Below are 20,814 nucleotides of genomic sequence, written 5' to 3'. Positions count from 1 at the left end.
AAATAAAGACGATATGCAGCAAACAGGGATATTCTTACGCTTGTGCATCAAACAGACCACATTATAATGACATCACAAACTAGAAACCTGCTTTTACAGCAACACTACATTACAACAGTTATACAACAGTACAACATAGTCTGTTGATGATACACCACAGAGTTGACTGATATTGGCCAATATCATACAAATAAAATTCTTCACTGGAGTGTAAAATCCTATAGGAGTATGACTCAGCAACACAATCAATTTGTCAATGTACACAGTATTACATCACTAGAAGATTCTTAACGCAAATTCTCAATCTGGACTGTGAAATTTGAGTGGGACAGTATGCAGGCGTCCCATTCCCTTTAGTTAACCTAAATTAGAATCAACTCAGCCGATTCTGCGGTTTCATCTAAAAAAGATAGCTACAGAGCAGTTGTATGCCAAACATGTCTGTCCAGCTAGAGTTAAAAAATGGTAAGATGGGCACTGGTAAAGAGGCTGATGGGCAAGCAAAGGAAATATAGACAGCAGGAAACGGTAAGTTACAAAATGGCTGTGGAATTATTTGCTTTGACAAGATTTTAATTGTCAAGGATAATTTCTCTTTATTCTACGCATTACTCTATGAAGATTGCAGAGCACTTATCAATGTTGTAAAGTGAAAATAAGCATTAATATTTACCATTACTTTGTTCTGACGCTTCAATCATGTCTGGATCCAAGGCTGTACTCACGAGTAGTTCCACATAGTTTTTAAATGTCTCTTTCATTGTTCTGGTATTCAGGAAGCGAGCTACATATGGTGTTGTTAAAGGGCGTTCTAAAATACAAACAAGTAAGTATGTAGTACTAAAGCAGCAATTCTGTCGGCATGCATTCAAACAGCTAATACTAACTTGTTTTCTGTTCAAATGTATTAGCAATGAATTCAGATTATTCTTTGAAAATACACAGATTTCTACAGTATAACTGACAATATCAAATTCTGATATCAAGAAACCACATGCCACAATGGGACTTGTTTTAAGTCAATGAAATATCTGGTCCATTCTTCAGCAATCTGATTATTACCCAATGTAAAAATGGTAACCTTTCACAAAAGCATGAAGTTGTATACTAACAGACAGTAGGATTGCCATGGTATTTGATGTCATTAATGTAGAACAATACAGCACATGATTGGGCCTTTCAGGCCACCATGTCTATGCTGACCATGATGTTATTATAACCTAATCCCGTCTCCCTGCACATGGTCCTCATCCCTCTATTCTCTGGCTGTTCATGCGTCTGTCTAAATGCCTCTTGAACTTTGTGAATGTTTCTGCTTCTATCTCCCCCAGCACTGCGTTCCAGGCACCCACCACTCTGTGTGTAAAAAAAAAACTTTCCCCCTTTCACCTTAAACCTAAGCCCCCTCATATTTGACATTTCGACCCTGGGAAAGAGACTCCAAATATCCATCCTATCCTGAACTCTGATCAACTAGCTTTTAAAAGATACTGTCAGATGTGGATATACCTCCAAAGAGCTGCCACCAATCCATTTTTTCCCATTTCCTGCCTAATGCTGTTTTAGTTAGCCTTCTCCCAATTCATCACTTAAATTTAACTTATCCTTTTTCATAACTATCTTAAAATTTAAGAATTATGATCACTGAAGTAATTTCCCCACTGAAACTTCGATCACATTCCCTAGTTGGACTATCTATATAATTGTTTCAAGAATCCTCCCTTGGATGCACCTAATTCGGTCCCATCTCAGCCCCTGGCACTAAGGGAGTCCCAGTGAACATTGAGGAAATTAAAATCACACACTGCAGTGGCCCCATTGTTTTTACATCTTTCCATGATTTACTCTTATATCTATTCTTCTGGCTATTGAGAAGCTGATAGTAGAACCCCATCACAAGTGATTGTGTCTTTCTTATTCCTGTACAAAACTCTGGTGCGGCCGCACTTGGAGTATTGCGTACAGTTCTGGTCATCGCATTATAGGAAGGATGTGGAAGCATTGGAAAGGGTGCAGAGGAGATTTACCAGGATGTTGCCTGGTATGGAGGGAAGGTCTTATGAGGAAAGGCTGAGGGTTTTGAGGCTGTTTTCGTTAGAGAGAAGAAGGTTAAGAGGTGACTTGATAGAGACATACAAGATGATCAGAGGATTAGATAGGGTGGACAGTGGGAGCCTTTTTCCTCGGATGGTGATGGCTAGCACGAGGGGACATAGCTTTAAATTGAGGGGTGATAGATATAGGACAGATGTCAGAGGTAGGTTCTTTACTCAGAGAGTAGTAAGGGCGTGGAATGCCCTGCCTGCAAAAGTAGTAGACTCGCCCACTTTAAGGGCATTTAAATGGTCATTGGATAAACATATGGATGATAATGGAATAGTTTAGGTTAGATGGGCTTCAGATTGGTTTCACAGGTCGGCGCAACATCAAGGGCCGAAGGGCCTGTACTGCGCTGTAATGTTCTATGTTCTACATTCTACCCATATTGCCTCAATGGATGAGCCCTCCAAGATGTCCTCTCTTAGTACAGCTGTGGCATTCTCCTTAATCAGTAATGCAACTTCCCCACCCCTTTTACATCGCTCTTTAACAAGCCTGAAACATCTAAACCCTGGAACATTCAGTTACCAGTCTTGCCTTTTTCTCAAGCAAGTTTCTGTGATGGCTACCATTGTAGTCATTGTCTCACATACCAACCCAGGACCTAAACTCATCTGCCTTATCTGTTATACTCCCTGCCTTAAAATAAATACACTTCAAACTACTAATCCTGCCATGTCCATTAATCTGTCCCTGCCTGTTCTTCCTACTGGACTTACTGATTTAGTCCTTCTCTTCTCTTAAAACACGCCAAATGCTGACCTATTGTTCTGGTTCCCAATCCCATGCCACATTACTTTTAACCCCTCCTGAGTAGCATTATTACAATAATGAGGATTGCAGGTGTATGAAATGACAAAGTCCTTTATTATGGAAAAGCTAATTAAAGAAAACGTTTTATTTTAAGATACATCAACTGAAAACATCAAGCCAGCTTCTGATTTTGTCAGCATTAATTTGCATATTTGTAATGCCTTGAGCTTTCAGTGACAGCTAAGCAATGAACAACCTTTTGGGAGTAATACCATCAGGTATTCGAGAAAGGTGTAATATTACCTGATGAGGGAAACATTGGCTCTATTTATTGGAACAAAATGTCTCATTCCAATATCCTTACTGCACAAAGATGAATTTTTTCCACTTTCAACAGTGTGCATGCTTACAGCTCGAATGAGATCGCGATTTTGCTCAGTTATGCAGCAAATTCATATCAATAAGTCTTGAATTTGAAATCATGGGCCGAAATTCAGTGGCGTAGAAATGGGCATGGGAGCTTAGCTCCCCTTATGCAGGAGAGTCAGTGCAAATCATGCCAGCTGTATTTTGGTATCGCCAACATATGTGAGCTACTAATTTTGGTGTCTACCCACCTACGTATTATTGGGGTGAACAGGGATGTGGCAGAATGCAACATCTTATCCCATATCTTAGCTAGGGCCTATTAAATGGATTTTGGGTGTAAAAAGACAAACCTTTGTCAGTGTTTACTGTCGTCCAAACAAATACTCATATTCAGAATGTCAGATTAATATCCAAACTATGTAAAATTATAATGGAACCTAGAAAAACTTTGATAACTTGAACTGCTCAGATTGAAATCCTAGTGGCAATTCTCATTATTATAATAATGAGGTCAAGCACCATGGCTACCCTACTTTATATTACTGTATTTACTTAATGTTTTCATTGATGGTTACCACATCCAAATTTGATAATTAGATTGCTGAAAAATTGAGGAGATATTTTCCTGATTTAAAGAAGATCCCATTGTAGCATATAGTTTCTTGATATACTGTGTGTATAAAGTAATCAAGTTACTTGCTTAAGTAAATAAATTACAACACCTTCATTCTACTTCCAATGAAAGCTCAGCATCAATGGAAAGCAATACTTACAAAGCAGAATGCACTAAAAGGAAAAAAATTATATATCATTAATTACTCAATCCAGCTGACATCTTATAATTAAGAATAGATTTTGAAACATAATTTTTTCCACACATTGCTATTATGCCCAGGACTCTCTGTACTGTAATTCCTGCTATTAAATAATGCAAACAAAACAGACATGGGTGAAGAAGGAGACAATTGGTAATCCATAGTTTAATATAGAGTCATAGAGATATAGAGCACGGAAACAGACCCTTTGGTCCAACTCATTCATGCCAACCAGATATCCTAAATTAATCTAGGCCAAATGCTAGCAAATGGGACTATATCCCTTGAAACCCGTTCTATTCGTATATCCATCCAGATGCCTTTTAAATGTTGTAATTGTACCAGCCTCCCCTACTTCCTCTGGCAGCTCATTCCATATAAGCACCACCTTCTATGTGAAACCATTGCCCTTTATGTCCCTTTTAATTCTTGCCCTCTCGCTCTAAGCCTATGCTCTCTTGTTTTGAACTCTTCCCCCACCTCCCCAGTCTTGGGGAAAAGACCTTGCTTATTTACCCTATCCATGCCCCTCAGGATTTTATGAACCTCTATAAGGTCACCCCTCAGCCTCTGACACTCCAAGATAAATAGCCTCTTCAGCCTCTCCCTGTAGCACAAATCCTCCAAACCTGGCAACATCCTTGTAAATCTTTTTTCAACCCTGTCAAAGTTTCACAACATCCTTCCTATAGGAGGGAGGCCAGAATTGCTTGCAATACTCCAAAAGTGACCCAACCAACGTCCTGTACAACCACAACATGACCTCCCCACTCCTACATTCAATGCACTGACCAATAAAGGCAAACACACCAAACACCTTTTTCACTATCCTATCTACCTGCAACTCCGCTTTCAAGGAACTATGAACCTGCACTCCAAGGTCTCTTTGTTCAGCAACACTCTCCAGGACCTTACCATTAAGTGTATAAGTCCTGCCCTGATTTGCCTTTCCAAAATGCAGCACCTCACATTTATCTAGATTAAACTCCATCTGCCACTCATTGGCCCTTTGGCCATCTGATTAAAATCCCATTATACTCTGAGGTAACTGCTGCTGAATGTGATAAAGTGTTGATCATATTACACATCTTGCTCATTTAATTGGGTTCTTACAAATAATGCTCATAGTAAGTATAGAATAAAAGGGGAAACATCAGCACAAAAAGACTAAATTTAAAACTGCAATCCTGCAAAGTCTAGGATTGTTGGTCACCTTGAATAAAGCACTCCCTTTGTACAGTGCTGGTATATAATATTAGATTTCATAAATGGTAATTCTCATCCTTGGATACAAAGGAAAGATATCAAATATGATTAAAAGTGCACGATGGCTGAGGTATTTGTGAGGTGCCGGAAGACTGGAGGTTGGCTAATGTAGTGCCACTATTTAAGAAAAGGTGGTACGGAAAAGCTAGGGAACTACAGACTATAAGCCTAACATCAGTGGTGGGCAAGTTGTTGGAGGGGATCCCGAGAGACAGGATTTACACATATTTGGAAAAGCAAGATCTGATTAGAAATAGTCAGCATAGCTTTGTGTGTGGGAAATAGTGTCTCACTAACTTAATTGAGTTTTTGGAAGTAATGATGAAGATTGATGAAGGCAGAGCAGTGGACAGGATCTATATGGACATCAGTAAGGTGTTCGACAAGGTTCTGCATGGTAGACTGGTTAGCAAGGTTAGATCACATGGAATACAGGGAGAACTAGGCATTTGGATACAGAACTGGCTTGAAGGTAGGAAACAGAGGGTGGTGGTAGAGGGTTGCTCTTCAGACTTGAGGTCTGTGACCAGCGGTGTGCCACAAGGATTGGTGTTAAGTCCACTGCTTTTTGTCATTTATAGAAATGATGTAGAGGTGAACATAGGAGGTATGGTTAATATATCTGCAGACGACACCAAAATTGGTGGTGTAGTGGACAGCGAAGAACACTACCTCAGAGTACAACGGGACCTTGATCAAGTGGGCCAATGGGCTGAGGAATGGCAGATGGAGTTTAATTTAGATAAATGTAAGGTGCTGCATTTTGGAAAGGCAAATCAGAGCAGGACTTGTACACTTAACGATAAGGTCCTGGAGAGTGTCGCTGAACGAAGAGACCTTGGAGTGCAGGTTCATAGTTCCTCGAAAGTGGAGTTACAGGTAGATAGGATAGTGAAGAAGGCATTTGTTATGCTTGCCTTTATTGGTCAGTGCATTGAGCATTGGAGTTGAGAGGTTATGTTGCAGCTGTACAGGACATTGGTTCGGTCACTTTTGGAATCTTGCATGCAATTCTGGTCTCCCTTCTACAGGAAGGATGTCGTGAAACAAGAAAGGGTTGAGAAAAGATTTACAAGGATGTTGCCAGGGTTAGAGGGTTTGAGCTACAGGGAGAAGCTGAAAGGCTGGGGCTATTTACCCTGGAGCGTCAGAGGCTGAGGGGTGACTTTATAGAAGTTTACAAAATCATGAGGAGCATGGATAGAGTGAATAGCCAAGATCTTTTCCCCAGGGTAGTGGGGAAAACTAGACAGCACAGGTTTAAGGTGAGAGGGGCAAGATTTAAAAGAAACACAAGGGGCAGCTATTTCCACACAGAGGGTGCTGCACGTATGGAATTAACTTCCAGGGGAAGTGGTGGAGGCTGGTACGATTACAACATTTAAAAGGCATATGATTGGGTATATGAATAGGAAGGGTTCAGAGGGATATGGGTCAAATGCTGACAAATGGGACTAGATTAATTCAGGATATCTGGTCGGCATGGACAAGTTGGACCAAAGGGTCTGTTTCCATGTTGTACAGCTCTAAGACTCTAAGATCTATATATATTAACAGTTTTACTTGAGAGGTGGGCTTCAAATTAGTGGCATATGGATGGTTGTTTGGGAAGGGGTTTAATAATTAACTAGGTCATTCTTTTTACAACTATGATTTTACAGCAATATGTCAGACAGCCAATGTTTGGAGGCCTCCTACAGGTTTAATGGGAGTTTGTTAATATTATGGGATTTTACAACAGAGGAAGAGAAAAACAGTCAAGCAATTAGCTTAGCTGAAGCTTGGAAGGACAAGTTTTTTTTTAAAAATATCACTTTGTTAAAAGCTTTTGAACTCAGTTTTCAGGAGACCTCACCTCGAGTCAGATCCTAGGATAGTTTCCTCTAAAGAAAGGAGTTGTTCAGAGCAGCTAAGGGAATACGCTACATCAGTGGAAAGATTTCAGTTGTGCGAGTCAAAGAGAAAGGATTCACAGCTCTCAGGACCAGAACTGGAAAGAAGCAACTTAAGATCTGATGGGGAAGGAAAATTTCTCTAGCTTTTGATCAACTGTACAGTCATAGTGTTGGAGAGTAGATGGGACTGTGTTTTGCCAGGTGTTTAAACTTTTCTAAACTGTGTTAAATGTAGATAACTTGGTTGTTTTTATTTCAATTTTCCTTCTTTTGCAGAATAAACTTCAATTTCATTATCAAAACCAAACCTGCAGCCTGGCATTTGGGCCCCATAGCTCAGGAAGGATGTACTGGCCCTGGAGCGGGTTCAGAGGAGGTTCACGAGAAGCTTAACATAAGAGGAACGTTTGAGGACTCTGGGGACTATACTCATTGGAGTTTGGAAGGATAGAGGGGGGATCTAATTGAAACTTTCAGAATACTGAATGGCCTGGACAGAGTGGATGTTGGGAAGATGCTTCCACTGGTAGGAGAGACTAGGATCCGAGGGCACAGGCTTAGAGTAAAGGGAAGATCTTTTAGAACGAAGATAAGGAGAAACTTCTTCAGCCTGAGAGTAGCAAATCTATGGCATTCACTGCCACAGAAGGATGTGTCGGCCAGGTCATTGAGTACATTTAAGACTGAGATAGATAGGTTCTTGATTGTCAAGGGGATCAAGGGTTACGGGGAGAAAGCGGAAGAATGGGGTTGACGAACTTATCAGCCATGATTGAATGGTGGAGCAGACTCGATAAGCTGAATGGTCTAATTTCTGCTCCTATGTCTTATGGTCTTATGGCATTTTCATGTTTCAGTGAAAGACTATTCATTAAAATATATAAAATGAGATCTATCCAGCCAGGTTTAATTCTGCGATCTGGTTTGTCCAAAAGTAACATCAGCTGGGATCATAACATAAGGTAAACAAAATGACTCTTGCCAAGTTAACAAAAGTACTTCGCACAAACTTTCATTCCCAGAGAAGTATCCACCAAAACGAATATACAGCTTTGCTGGTCATAACTTGGAGCACAATCAATAAATTGGAAGATTTAAAATTGGCATGAGCATTTACGTAATTCCTTCCATGGATCACAGAAATCCGAAAGCATTTCACAACTAATTAAGTACCATTTTCTTTAAAAAAAAAACACAGTCATCATTACATAGGAAATTGAATATTAACAATCCATCAGGCCAAAACCATTTCTGGGTGTGACATCACTTTAGTGCTTCGGATATGTGACCCCAAAGTAGTAATATGACAAGTATGAGAATCGAGTTCAGGAATGATTCGGGGGTGAGAAGAGAAAATGGAAGACAGCTTTGGTTTAGACTTTGACAGGATTTGCAGTTAGGAAACGGTCAATGAAAAAGCAGGGTTTCTATAAAAGAAAAACTTCCTTTTACCAGACTTTTTCACTGCAACAATCAGGCATCTCAGAGCAGTAAATTAGGCCACATCCATCAACGAAAAAAGACCTTGAGGAGTTAAGGGGGCCGATCTGCTATCAGAAATCACTCCAAGTTCTGTTGCAGCCATTGCTGACTGGACTCACAAGCCCAAAATCTTGTCTCATAACTTGCATGCCCTGAAGTGCTTGCTGCAAATTCTGGTCTACCGTAGATGCCTTTTTGGGTTTACTAATATCAGTTACTGCTGTTAGGAAGTTCATGTCCTATAGTTAGTAGCATAACATTATCAACTAGGTATATAACAGCAACACCTTTCCACTTGGGCTACATTAGTATCTTTACACTGAATGTTGCCTGAATTTCTTCATTGTTCAAAAGACATGGCAAAAACAATATTGATGCAAAATTATTTTACAGCAAGATGAATCATGTACAATGACCATAATGATCAGATTCACATGGGTCAAAGAAATGAAAAAGGGAAGAATACAAACTTCTCCACATCAATCAGTTGTTACAAATGATTTAAGGTGGTTGCTTTTAATCATCTTCTGCATTTTAACCTATTCAACTTCAGCAAAGGCTCTTGCAACTTTCCCTTCAACAAACCAGATTTTCCATAGTGTACAAGTTTTAAGAGCCTATGTACTGATGTCCCTGCAGTTCTTTTCGTACTGGAAGACCATACAGATCAGGATTAAATATTTTTCAATATAATTTCTGTGATGTTTATTACCCAGTAATACAACTCAATTGTTTTGGAAACAACTTCATTCTGTTACAGTAACCATCTTACACTTATCTATAATTCTCTCACTTTTTCATACTTCTCTTTCAGAATTATGAAGGGCGAGTCTAGAAAATTAGCTGCAAATGTCTCATCCAACGGTAATGTACAATAAACCTTGCAATTTATGCCACGCAACTAAAGGAGTCCAGCAGTGAAACAAATGACCAAAAAAACAAGTTTTATTGAATTTTGTTACGAAATAATTTGAAATTATACAGCGTCTAACAGAACCACAAGACATCATTTATATTTCTTAATGGCCAGTTTCAAAATTCTTGAGATAAAATGTTGACAAAGGCATCACAGAAAACTCTGCTGCTGTTGAATAGTGCCAAGTGATCTTTCATGTTCATCCAAGCAAACAGATCCCAATTTAACTTCTAATCCAAAACATGGCAGCTCAGATGACGTACCACTCCACAAGTACTAAACTGACACGTGAACTAAATTATGCACAAAAGTAGAATGTGAACTCACAGCCTTTGAGGCAAGAGTTCTATGACTAAGTTAAAGTTGAAATTATATATTAGTAAGATGACATTGACAGGGCTAACCAGGTTTAGTAGCATTGTGCAAAAGGATAACTGACAACATTTTCAGATAATCTCTAAAAAGATCACAGAAAAATGTTTTCACCTGGGAAAATATCTTAGCCTGCTGTCAAGTTTAAACAATGAAAATGTGACCATAAATAATTGCATTGTTTTGTTTAAAAGGAACAAGTGAGTTTCTCTATGCATTAATAGATTTAACACATTGCCAAGTTCTCAGAGTTTTAAAAACATGGTAACAGCTTCCTCAAATGGTTCAGCTGCATAAGGAAGCATACATTAAAATGTTCTGTGTTTGATCCATGATCATTACTGAGTCAAGGAGGGGAAAATTTGCCACTATTCTTACTTCTGACAGCTGCCAAATTACCTTGCTAGAAACTCCAGGAAATTTTCTTCATTGGTCTGCATTGGAGTGAGAACATTTTATTGTAAAAAAAGTTACAACAGTACATGAGAAGTGTATTGAATTTGCAAACCTGATTTTTGTTGAAGGATTTTGTTCACTCTTCCCTGTGTACTGACTTTCAAAAGGGATCGACTATCTAAAGAAGAAGGCATGTGTAAAGTTTTGTTAATAAAAACCTGCTTTGTTTTTATTGCTATGCACGTCCCTTTCCATTCTCACTTTTTAGTCGCATTTTCTCCTCTTCGTTAGTCAGTTTCTCTTCTGTTATACAGAAGACAGTGATACCTTGCTACACTGCAGTTTCATAAGTACTAGACACCTCCTTAATCAAATGATGGATGAGAGAGCATCTTGTTGAGTGTGATATCAGGTGTGTGATTTTTCTACATTAATATTATTTTTGAGTTTGGTTGCTTGAACTTGAACTAGTGGCATGTGTGTCTGAAGGTTTTTAATGATTAACTTTAAGTATTTCCGTATCATGGTGATTTATTTTAAAACAGTGGGAGAGAAAGAGTAATTAGTTTTTGTTTATATTGAGAGAATTCCACGAGTGAACAAGTTGTGCATTAGGCTCCAGCTGAGGAGATCAGGGATTTTTTTCTTTGATTAGGGGGAAAAGCCCAAAGCTTGGGAAGGAAAAGTTTTTTTTTGTTCCAGTTTGGGCAACTCTGCAGGAATTGTGGTTGAAGCTGCACGTGTGAAGCAGTTGCTCTTAAAAGGAGAAAATACTTTGGAGTTGCTTAAAAACTAGTTTAGCTTAGTGTGAGGCGTTTTGTAAGAGTTTCAGACCAGAAATGTTTGGTTAACACCCTGAAGGAGTTAGTTGAAACTGAAAAAGTTTAAGCTCAGTTATAGGAAGGTTCCAGCAAGAGGCTACCAGATTCTTATGACTGGGAGTCAATATCACAGTTAAATGAAGCCCTAAAGCAGTGAGAGACAAGGGACTTCTCTCTTGTGAGAGTATTGTAAAGGGGTACTTTTAGGGCTAATGATTTTTTATTTTTACTCTTTAAACATGTGCTATATGCAATTAGTTTAGTTTATTCTATTTTATCATTATGTCTTGTGTGTCATAAATTTCTATTTTATTGTTTAAACCAAACCTGCAACATTACATGCTTCTGTTCCAGGAAGTGACCTTGTTAAAGTCAACTCAGATTTCAGTCTGGGATCTGATTTGTCCAGTAATACCATCAACTGGGATCATAATACTGACTCATTACATGGAGTTGAAATTCTATTCTTTAAGAGTAGTGTTCCTTTAGATGAAATGTAACCTTCAATTTCCCATGCTGAGTTCCTGATCTCATCCAAACAAAGTGAATGAAGATCAAAAGAGAAAAGCAAGTCTAACTTGCACCAGTTCTGCACAGAACTCAACAGTTTAAATGACTGGGAAAGGCTGTACTTTCAAAGTTGTGGAGTCAAAATTAAGAATGTGATTACTCGATAGGAAAAAGTGCCCTTATAATTTGAAAAGTTCTAATTTATACCAAAATTTGATAGGCTGAGAAACTAGGTTTCAGTGTTTAAATTCCTCTATTTTTCTCAAGTCATAGATTTAATTCCAACCAGACTGCTGAAGTGCTATGTGTACAGATCTGTAATGAGTTTGGTTGATAAGCCACATCTTAGTGGGCACATCGAACTAATCTGCCATGCAATGTTACTAAAGAGTTCTGGGTGTAAGAACTGGAAACATTTACACTGATACAGAAGTAGTGCTTCTCTCAAGTTGGCAATAAGTTGTACTTTTCAAATAGAGTTAAGTAAAGGTTTATTCATACAAAAACTGACTGAGGCAATATTTTGATTCCATCCAAATATTGACATCATTCACCATGAGCTTAAGAAAATATTCTTCTGAACTTGTGTGAATAAATGCAGTTCTTAATTCAGCAGATAACAAGAGAATCTGATGCAGAAATTTGACTGAATGGCTTCTCCCTATTGTTTTTTCTACCCTCATCCAGATATAGCATGTGACAACAGACTGCATTGAATTTCTAAGAATACTGTTGGGATTTCCATTTATTATTCCTCGCAAGGTGATCATTTAAGCATCAGTTTATAAATGAAATTAAATTACAATTAAATTAAGTTATGCTTTAAAGCTTGACAAATTAGGTATTCTAATGAAATGATTTAAATAATCAATAACCAGAAATGCAGAACCAAGCTTCATGCCTCTTCAGGGATTATGCTATTCAGAGATGGACTATGTACATGGTCAAAATTATGCTAAATAAAGAAACATAATAAGGTCTTACCATCTTCATCATCACTCCGAGTTTCAAGAGAAGAGTCTGAATGAGATGAATACTCCTCCTTCAGCCATTTCTTTCGTTTTTTCGGTGGTGGTTCAGCCTTTACCTTTATTTGTTTGACTGGCTTAGCTTTAGATTTTGCTGTTGAGCCTTTCGATGCTGTAGAATTGCTGACAGACACTTTATTACTAGAACCCATTCTTGACTGGTTATGTCTAAAGATAGAGGTATAAACGAAGAAAGACAACTTGATGTGCAGTTCTAAATTAATGTTAGATTGGATGAATATCATTGTTCAAGCGAAATTATAAAGCGTAATCTTTCTATTTAATCTTTCAGCTGTGTATTATGATTCTTTCAGAATAAAGATCTATTCAAATTTATTTAAATAATTGTAGACATCAGTTACTATTACATTGTTGAACGTATAATTTATATGCTAGATCAATAAGTCTAGTGATAAATACTTCTAAGTTACAACTATAAAAATAGTTGGGCCTAGGTTGAAATATGTCAATATGGTAGCACATCATAATCTAGAACTGAGCTTTCTTTCAAAAGAATCTTGGATGATCTTTGAGATATGATCAGCAAATAGGTTACAACATTGTGGACACAGAATTTGAGTGTTACACATATTTTTTGATGGCAAAAACCTTTAGACTTTTTCTTGTACTGAACAGAGGAGTATTGCCACATGACACAGCACTTCAAAGATTCTGTCAGAGTTGATCAGGCAGAGTTTACCAGGTCATTTTGGATAACAAATTGCAGAGTAAGTTTAGTTTCCAAGATTCACATTCTGTTTTGTCCAAAGAACTTAAAACAGGAAAAACAGAGTTGGTACAAGAAACAAGATTCCTGATAGCAAAACGCCACTTGTATTCTTTGGAACTCCTGCTGTAAAAAAAGAATTCAGCCAGTCTTGTAATGTTAACATTAATTTTCAAGTGTACAAAATTGCTCAAAAGAATCCATGTGTAACGAAAAAGATACTTGGAATTTATGCTTATACAACTCAACACTCCACACAAAACAAAAATGGACAAAAGCAAAATATTTTCCATACCTTAAAGTTTGCAATGGCCTGTTTTGTGGCTTTTTGGAACAAACTCTAACATAATCCTTCTTGTTTACGTTTTCAATAAATTTCACGTAGACCCGTTTATATTTGGTTTTTGCATCTCCAAAGTATCCAAGATACTATAAATTAGAAAAATTCAAAATATTTCATAAGGGTCAGCATTTTAGATTAACTTCTTTATGTACATCCACCTAATGGCAACTTGTAAAAAATTTTGCATAAGCTGACATTCCACTACCTTTATTAAAAAAAGTATTAAATTAAAAACAATTTTTTTTGCTCAATATGACAGGTCTTCACATTTGAACAAATACAAGAATACTGTCTTGTGTTTAATAACATATACGTCCTATAACTAAGAATTTCGACAGGCACCCCATTATCTTGGGGATATTTACAGATATATATGCTTTACTGTTTGCAATATAGTCTTGATATACTAGAATGTTTGGCATGGTGATATGGGTAAATTTAAACTTTCACAGTTACAACGCATTATACTTAATTTATATTCACAGATGTAAAATGTCTGAAACATGTGCAAGGAGTTTAATGACAGTGTCTGCACATACTTAACAACGGTCTCCAGGTGATTTTATGTGGTACTTTTAAATGGGTCACGTGTTGCAATGAAATCAGAGCTACACAACATGGGAAATCACAAAGACTCTGTTAGAAACGAGAAGTTGCAATTTGTAAGTAAATGAGGACAAGTGAACAGTTGTCTTTTCAAGAGTCAGTCAATGAAATGGGATACTGTCCATTTTAAATACTCAATGTCGGCATCAAGACAGAACAGGTGAAATAAGGTTTGGAACAGAGTACCATTTACATTAGTCTGTCCGAGTAATAATTTTAGAAGTCTTCAACAGCAGAATAGGCAAAAAAAAATTCATCTCACTGGCAGTGAAAGCAGAAGAAAGCTACAACAGCAAGGTGATCCTGGTTATGTGGCTTGATAGATCACTAAATCTGACCAACAACCGATCACGTGAACAACGACAGCACACTAAGACCACTACTTTAAACAAAGTCACATTCAAGCTTCATCCAGGGTCCATTTGATAAACTCTGTGGTGATGGAGAAGTGGCAACATGTACAGAGTTGTGGACATGGAAGCCCCTCATCAAGAATCCACAAACTGGCGAAAGTTGCACAAAGGTCATTGCATACTTCTGTTGGATAACAACATTTTTAGCTGAGCATTGCTCTTCAGGATACCCCTGATCACTTTAAATGGGGAAGGGTCTAGATGATGCTCCCTAAAATAGGGTGTTCCACATTCTACTGGCTGAAAATCCACAATCAGCAGGAACACCATCATCTTTGTCAAAGAAAGCAAAAATTCAAAAATTTTGCAACTTGGAATGCTAGAATACATATGGATAATGTGCAGAGCAAATATCCGGAAAAGAAGACTTGAAATCGCATTCAGTGAACTAAAGGTTTCAAATCGACATCACTGCTATCAGTGTGTTCTGCCTTTGTTCAGAGTGGCAACTGAAGGAAACTCGATACACACTTCCCTAGAAAGGCAAGACTGATAGTGAACTATGTATTCACAGAATTGGATTTTTTTCATCTGGAATAGGATCTTGGATGCACTTCCAGAATATCCCAATTTTATAGATGAAACACTAATGGCATCACTACACTACCAGTTCAGTCATAATCCATATGCTAGTGATCAGTGCTTACATCTCAACTTTTCACTCAGATTAAGACAAGGAAAAGTTCTATTCAGACCTTAGTGAAGCTCTCACTGCTGTCCCAAAGAAGCCTGACAGCCAGAGTCAGCTGCGACTCTAATACTTGGGAGCAGGCATTGAGGCACTGTAAAAAAACAGCTTGGGAAAAACTAATGAAAATATTACTCGCCTTTAACACTGAAGTGTGTTTAGTGTGGCCTTATTTTAACAAACACGTTCTTCTGCCAGAAGGACGATTACAAAATGATATAGGGGCATCATACATAAAAACGTTGGAATGTCCTGGATTATGTCATGTGGTGTCAATATCACTTGAGTCAAGTGCAGGACTGCTGCCTGCTGGATAGATCATCAACTTGTTTGATTATGAAAGAATATTCACAAAAATATCACAAGACCCAAAAGTCTAGTGGGAGATCAATGTCCCAACAACAACTCAGTGAGAGGAATTCCAAAAGCAGCTCACAACCAATCAAGAAAATCTTCACACACCCAACTCAATTCCAGAGAAGTGTGACCAAACAAGGTCCGGTGTGGTAGACACCAGTAATCAGACATTGGGTTTGAGCATTTTTGTCATTAGAACTGATTCCACAAAAACTATGTAGAAATATGTAGCTTTCTGCAACAAAATTAACAGCCTTCATTGCCTGGCAGATCAATCAATAGCCACAAGTTAAGAAAGCAGCTTTTCAACCACTCAAGGCTGATATCCAAAGACAAAATCTGGAATGTAAAAGACAAGAAAAGGCCATATTTATACAATAGTAAGCTGTGTTGATATTTGAAGATCTCCTTTGATCACAGGATGGTGTTGCTCTTCTCAAGGAATACAGTACCCTCATCAATGCTGGAAACAACATTTTCAATTCCTCAATCATGAATCCACAGCAGTTGTTGATACTTTGCAGGCTAAGATACTATGGTAGAATCCATAAGTGGACCAGAATCGATGGGAGAGCTATATCATGCAATTGAACAAATGAAAAGCAACAAAGTCTTTAGTCCTGATGGTGCTGAAAGGTGTCAGTTAGCTCAGCTGGCAGGATGCCTGGTTTGCGATGCAGACTTATGCCAACAGGGCAGGTTCAATTCCCATACCAGCTGAGGTTACCATGAAGGTCCCATGTAATCAACCTTACCCCTCACCTGAAGGGTGGTGACCCTCATTGGAGAGAGCAGACTGTGGTCCTCTGGACTATGGTGACTTTATTCGGGTTGAAGTTTTCAAAAGGTATTGGGCTTTTGCTCACATCTAGATTCCATGCACTGATGGTGCTAATTTGGAAGGGAAAATTCCACCCACCAATCTACCAAACCAACTTCAGGACCATGACATTTGTAAATATACTTAGAAATGATGAGGCATAGAAAGAAAAGAAAGTAAATCCTGCACTCCAGGTTCCAGTACCTCATGGCCCATGTGCTCAAAGATCTGCAGGGTTGAGAATCAGCCTGTTCAGTCACATGAAGACCCTTAACAGGAACTCACAACCCTGAGCAGATGCCATTCTTAATCAAGGGATAGCCAACAAATATGCCTAAAATGAATTTAAGATAATCCTATACTTTAAGACAATGCTAAAAAGAAATGGATTCAATTTCATGAGGTCATATTTCAAAACAACAGACAAAAGATATAAGAAGTTAACACAGACAGGGAGGAGGTTCCGAGTGGTCTGGCAGGCTAAAAATAGATAAGTCTCCAGGGCTGAATGAAATGTATCTCAGGCTTTTGAGTGAGTCAAGGGAAGAAATAGTAGGGGCGTTGGCAATAAATTTCAATTCCTTCGTGATCACAGGAGAGATTCCAGAGGATTAGAGGACAGGCAATGTGGTAGTTATTAAAAAGGGAGCAAGAAATGAATCAGGAAACTATAAGTTAGTAGAAACTATAGACCAGTCAGTTTAACCTCAATGGTGGGGAAACTATTGGAAGCAATTCTGAAGGACAGAACTAATCTGCACTTTGACAGGCAGGGATTTATTAAGAATGGTTTTGTTAAGGCAAGGTCATGTCTGACCAAATTGATTGAATCTTTTGAAGAGGTAATCGAGTCCGTAGATGTGGGCAATGCATTTGGCATAGTCGACTTGGACTTCAGCAAGGCTTTTGATAAGCTCACACGTGAGAGACTGATAGCAAAGGAAAGTATAGCAGTACATTCAGGAATGATATGATATGAAAATTGGTGGGGTGGTAAATAGTGAGGAAGATAACCTTAAATTACAGGAGGATATAGACAGGCTGATCAGATGGGCTAATCATTGGCAAATTAAGTTTTCAGTCAAGCAAGGTGATGCACTTGGGCAGGACAATCAAGGCAAGAGAAAACATAATGAATGGCAGGAGTCTGGGAAGCACCGAGGATCTGAGGGACCTAGATGTACATGTCCACCAGTCCCTTACGGCAGAGGAAAGGGTAGATAAAGCGGTTAAGACATGTGGGATACTTGCCTTTATTAACCGAGGCATAGAGTTCGAGCAGAAAGGTGAAGCTGGAAGTGCATAAAACCATTGGTTAGGCTACAGTTTTTGTGCAGTTCTGGAATCCACATTAAAGGAGGATGTGATTGCACTGGAGAGGGTTCAGCAGAGACTTACCAGGACGTTGCCTGGACTGGAAATTTTGTTATCAAGAGAGATTGGATAGACTGGGGTGTTTTCCTTTAAGCAGAGGAGACTATGGCAGTCATAATTGAGATGTATAAAATTATGAGGAAATTTTTCCCCTTGGCAGAGGGATCAATAATCAAGGGGCATAGATTTAAGGTAAGAGACAGGAGATTGAGAGAAATGAGAGGAAAACTTTTTATTTCATCCAGAGTGTGATGGGAATCTGGAATTCACAGCTTGGAATGGCAGTAGAAGCAGAAGCACTCAACAGTTAAGCAGCATTCAGATGTACACTTGCAATGCCAAGGTATAAAAGGCCATGGACTAAGTGTTGGAAAATGGGATTAGAATACTTGGGTGTTGTTTTTGTCTAGCACAGATTCAATGGGCCAAAGGGCCTCTTTCAATGCTATAGACCTCTGATTGCATGACAAAAGTTATCAAATGCTACATTTGTCTTTTCATTGAAAGCAAACAAATTTAAATGAAAACTGTTCAGATTGCTCATCTTGCATTCAGTAACTGGGCATACTGAAAATGATATAAATAAGAGACTCCACTCACGCTATTGGTTGCAGAGAATTGTCTCCGTCCATCTTTTACTTCAGGCATAAATTTTTGCAACAAAGCTTTCTGTACCTTCCATATAGCAGGAGGTTCTCTACCTGTTTGTAAGGCCACCTACAAACAAACAAGTTAACATTAGAAATAAAAACTAAAACAGTTTCATTTTCAATCATTGATCTGGAGCAACATCTCAACTGTCCAGACAAGCACAGAAGCTGATTATGTAGGATGGAGTGGGGAGGGATGGAAGAAGAGAGAAAGAGCGGCAGTGGGTGAGGGCAGGGCAGGGCGGGGAGTGGATCTGCAAGGGAAAGAAAGTATCAGAAAGCCAGCAACAGGAGCCCAGAAGTCAAATTATCCTTAATGGGGGAACTGTACATAATTTGCATCCAAATATCAGCTCATTTCTATTTTTTTGGAAAGAATGAATGATTTTTATTGTCATATGTATTTGGGAAAATAGAGTGAAAAATATTTTGTTGCCACCAGGTCTGGCAACATTTTGGACAGCATGCTCAAATTGCCCCTTCTTCCCCCTGTGCTGAGTAATGAATGAATGATTTTTATTGTCACATTTAGGAAAATACAGTGAAAAGTGTTTTGTTGCTACAGTCCAGCACCATTAACTCTGCTTTTAAATTAGTGCTATTAACCATTGCTAAATTTTCTTAACTGTGTCCAAATGCTGTTTACAGATCACGTTTAGTCACATGCATTATTTAAAATAAAGTAATGAAAGTAATCGCATCAGTATTTTGCATCTCCAGCAAATTATAGATTTTCTGATCTGAACACTTGCATTTATATTGCAATTTAACATAAGAATAGGTGCTTTAGAGAAGTCTAATCAGACAAGAATGAATGTAGACCTGATAAAGTAGCTATTAAGAACAGGAACTCAACAGTTCTGGGTTTTACGGTTTTTAAAATATCTAGAGTAACTTAAGAAAGAAAACTCTTAGTACAGTCGGTTCTGCTATAACGTGTGTTCCAGCAATGCGGATTGGCTATAATGGGAACTCATATTTCTGAAATTCAAACTTGTGTTGGCTATAACGCAATTCCAGTGTGCGGAGGAGTACGCGTCGACATCACACGATCGTTTCATGGGCTTTGTCCTGAGCATGTACAATGTTAGCACACAAACAAACAAACAAACAGTCTCCTTGCTGGCATCACATGATCAACACGAGCAACAAAGCAACCTCAAAACCTCCTTCTCTATTAAGTCATCTTGACATTTTTTCCCCCCAAGGTAAGGTGTTAAATTTACTTTTGTTTCATTACTAGATATGAATTAATCATTTATTCAAACTGCGTTACCTTTGGTGTTCGGCATTTGAGTGATTTTAAGTGATAATTTTTTGGTGGTCTGCCCCAACCCTGCTTTTCCCATTGGCCCCATTATTTCTACAGCACAATTTTGTATAACACGATGTTGCGCAGGAACGCAACTATTGCAGATAGCAAAACCAACTGTACAGTAAGTTTAAACTTATTCAACACAGCAGTGGAGTCTACAGTAAATTTGTATAATAATTTAAGAGTTCTAGTGATTAGATAGAACTTCATCTTTCCAATAACCTGAAAGGTCATGGAAATCTATGGCCAACAGAATTCTTGAACAAACTATTTCTGTGGACTTTGCCTTGGATGGTGGTCTAACATACTGATATATCGGAATTCAAATGTGTTAACAACTTTTAATATAACTCCATAAATTATGTCTATTAATCCATTAACCCACTAATTCGTGGTTACAATACTAACTGCAGATTTCCATGTACTAGCCATGTCCCATTCAAACTAATTCAGGGGTTCGCTACCATATCAGGTTACAACCACTTCAATTTGCGGTTACAGCCCACTTGAAAGTGCACTCACGCATAACACGCTATGTAAACAACCCCATTCAAACAAGACTGACATTCCATTCAAAGGTGCAGTCAGGTGTGACGGCTAACAAAGCTGCACAGACACTACAGGATGGAACCTTTTTGCACCCCCACACCAAAAACAGTGTCATTTGATATCAAAATCCAACTGAATAGCTGCTTTTACCAGAGATAGTAGGAACTGCAGATGCTGGAGAATCTGAGATAACAAGGTGTATAGCTGGATGAACACAGCAGGCCAAGCAGCATCAGAGGAGCAGGAAAG

At 38.4% G+C, this 20,814-nt stretch overlaps 1 protein-coding gene across 3 annotated transcripts in view; it reads right to left on the bottom strand.

Annotated features, from left to right (window-relative positions):
* The window catches only part of qser1 (glutamine and serine rich 1), a 143,488-nt gene that overhangs the window by 23,120 nt on the left and 99,554 nt on the right, over positions 1-20,814 (bottom strand). For 2 of the 3 annotated variants that reach the window (XM_048607161.1, XM_048607163.1), the window contains 5 exons: positions 18,652-18,768; positions 13,746-13,879; positions 12,680-12,891; positions 10,477-10,542; positions 674-811 (listed from right to left, as the gene is read on the bottom strand). In XM_048607161.1, coding sequence (XP_048463118.1) covers positions 674-811; positions 10,477-10,542; positions 12,680-12,891; positions 13,746-13,879; positions 18,652-18,768 — 667 coding nt within the window. The remainder of the gene's footprint in view (positions 1-673; positions 812-10,476; positions 10,543-12,679; positions 12,892-13,745; positions 13,880-18,651; positions 18,769-20,814) is intronic. The other variant, XM_048607162.1, reaches the window with a different exon arrangement.

Source organism: Rhincodon typus, chromosome 17, assembly GCF_021869965.1.
Source record: "Rhincodon typus isolate 14 chromosome 17, sRhiTyp1.1, whole genome shotgun sequence".
NCBI classification, from domain to species: domain Eukaryota; kingdom Metazoa; phylum Chordata; class Chondrichthyes; order Orectolobiformes; family Rhincodontidae; genus Rhincodon; species Rhincodon typus.
The sequence above is the reverse complement of the archived record's forward strand: the minus strand, read 5'-3'. Positions and strand labels throughout refer to the sequence as shown.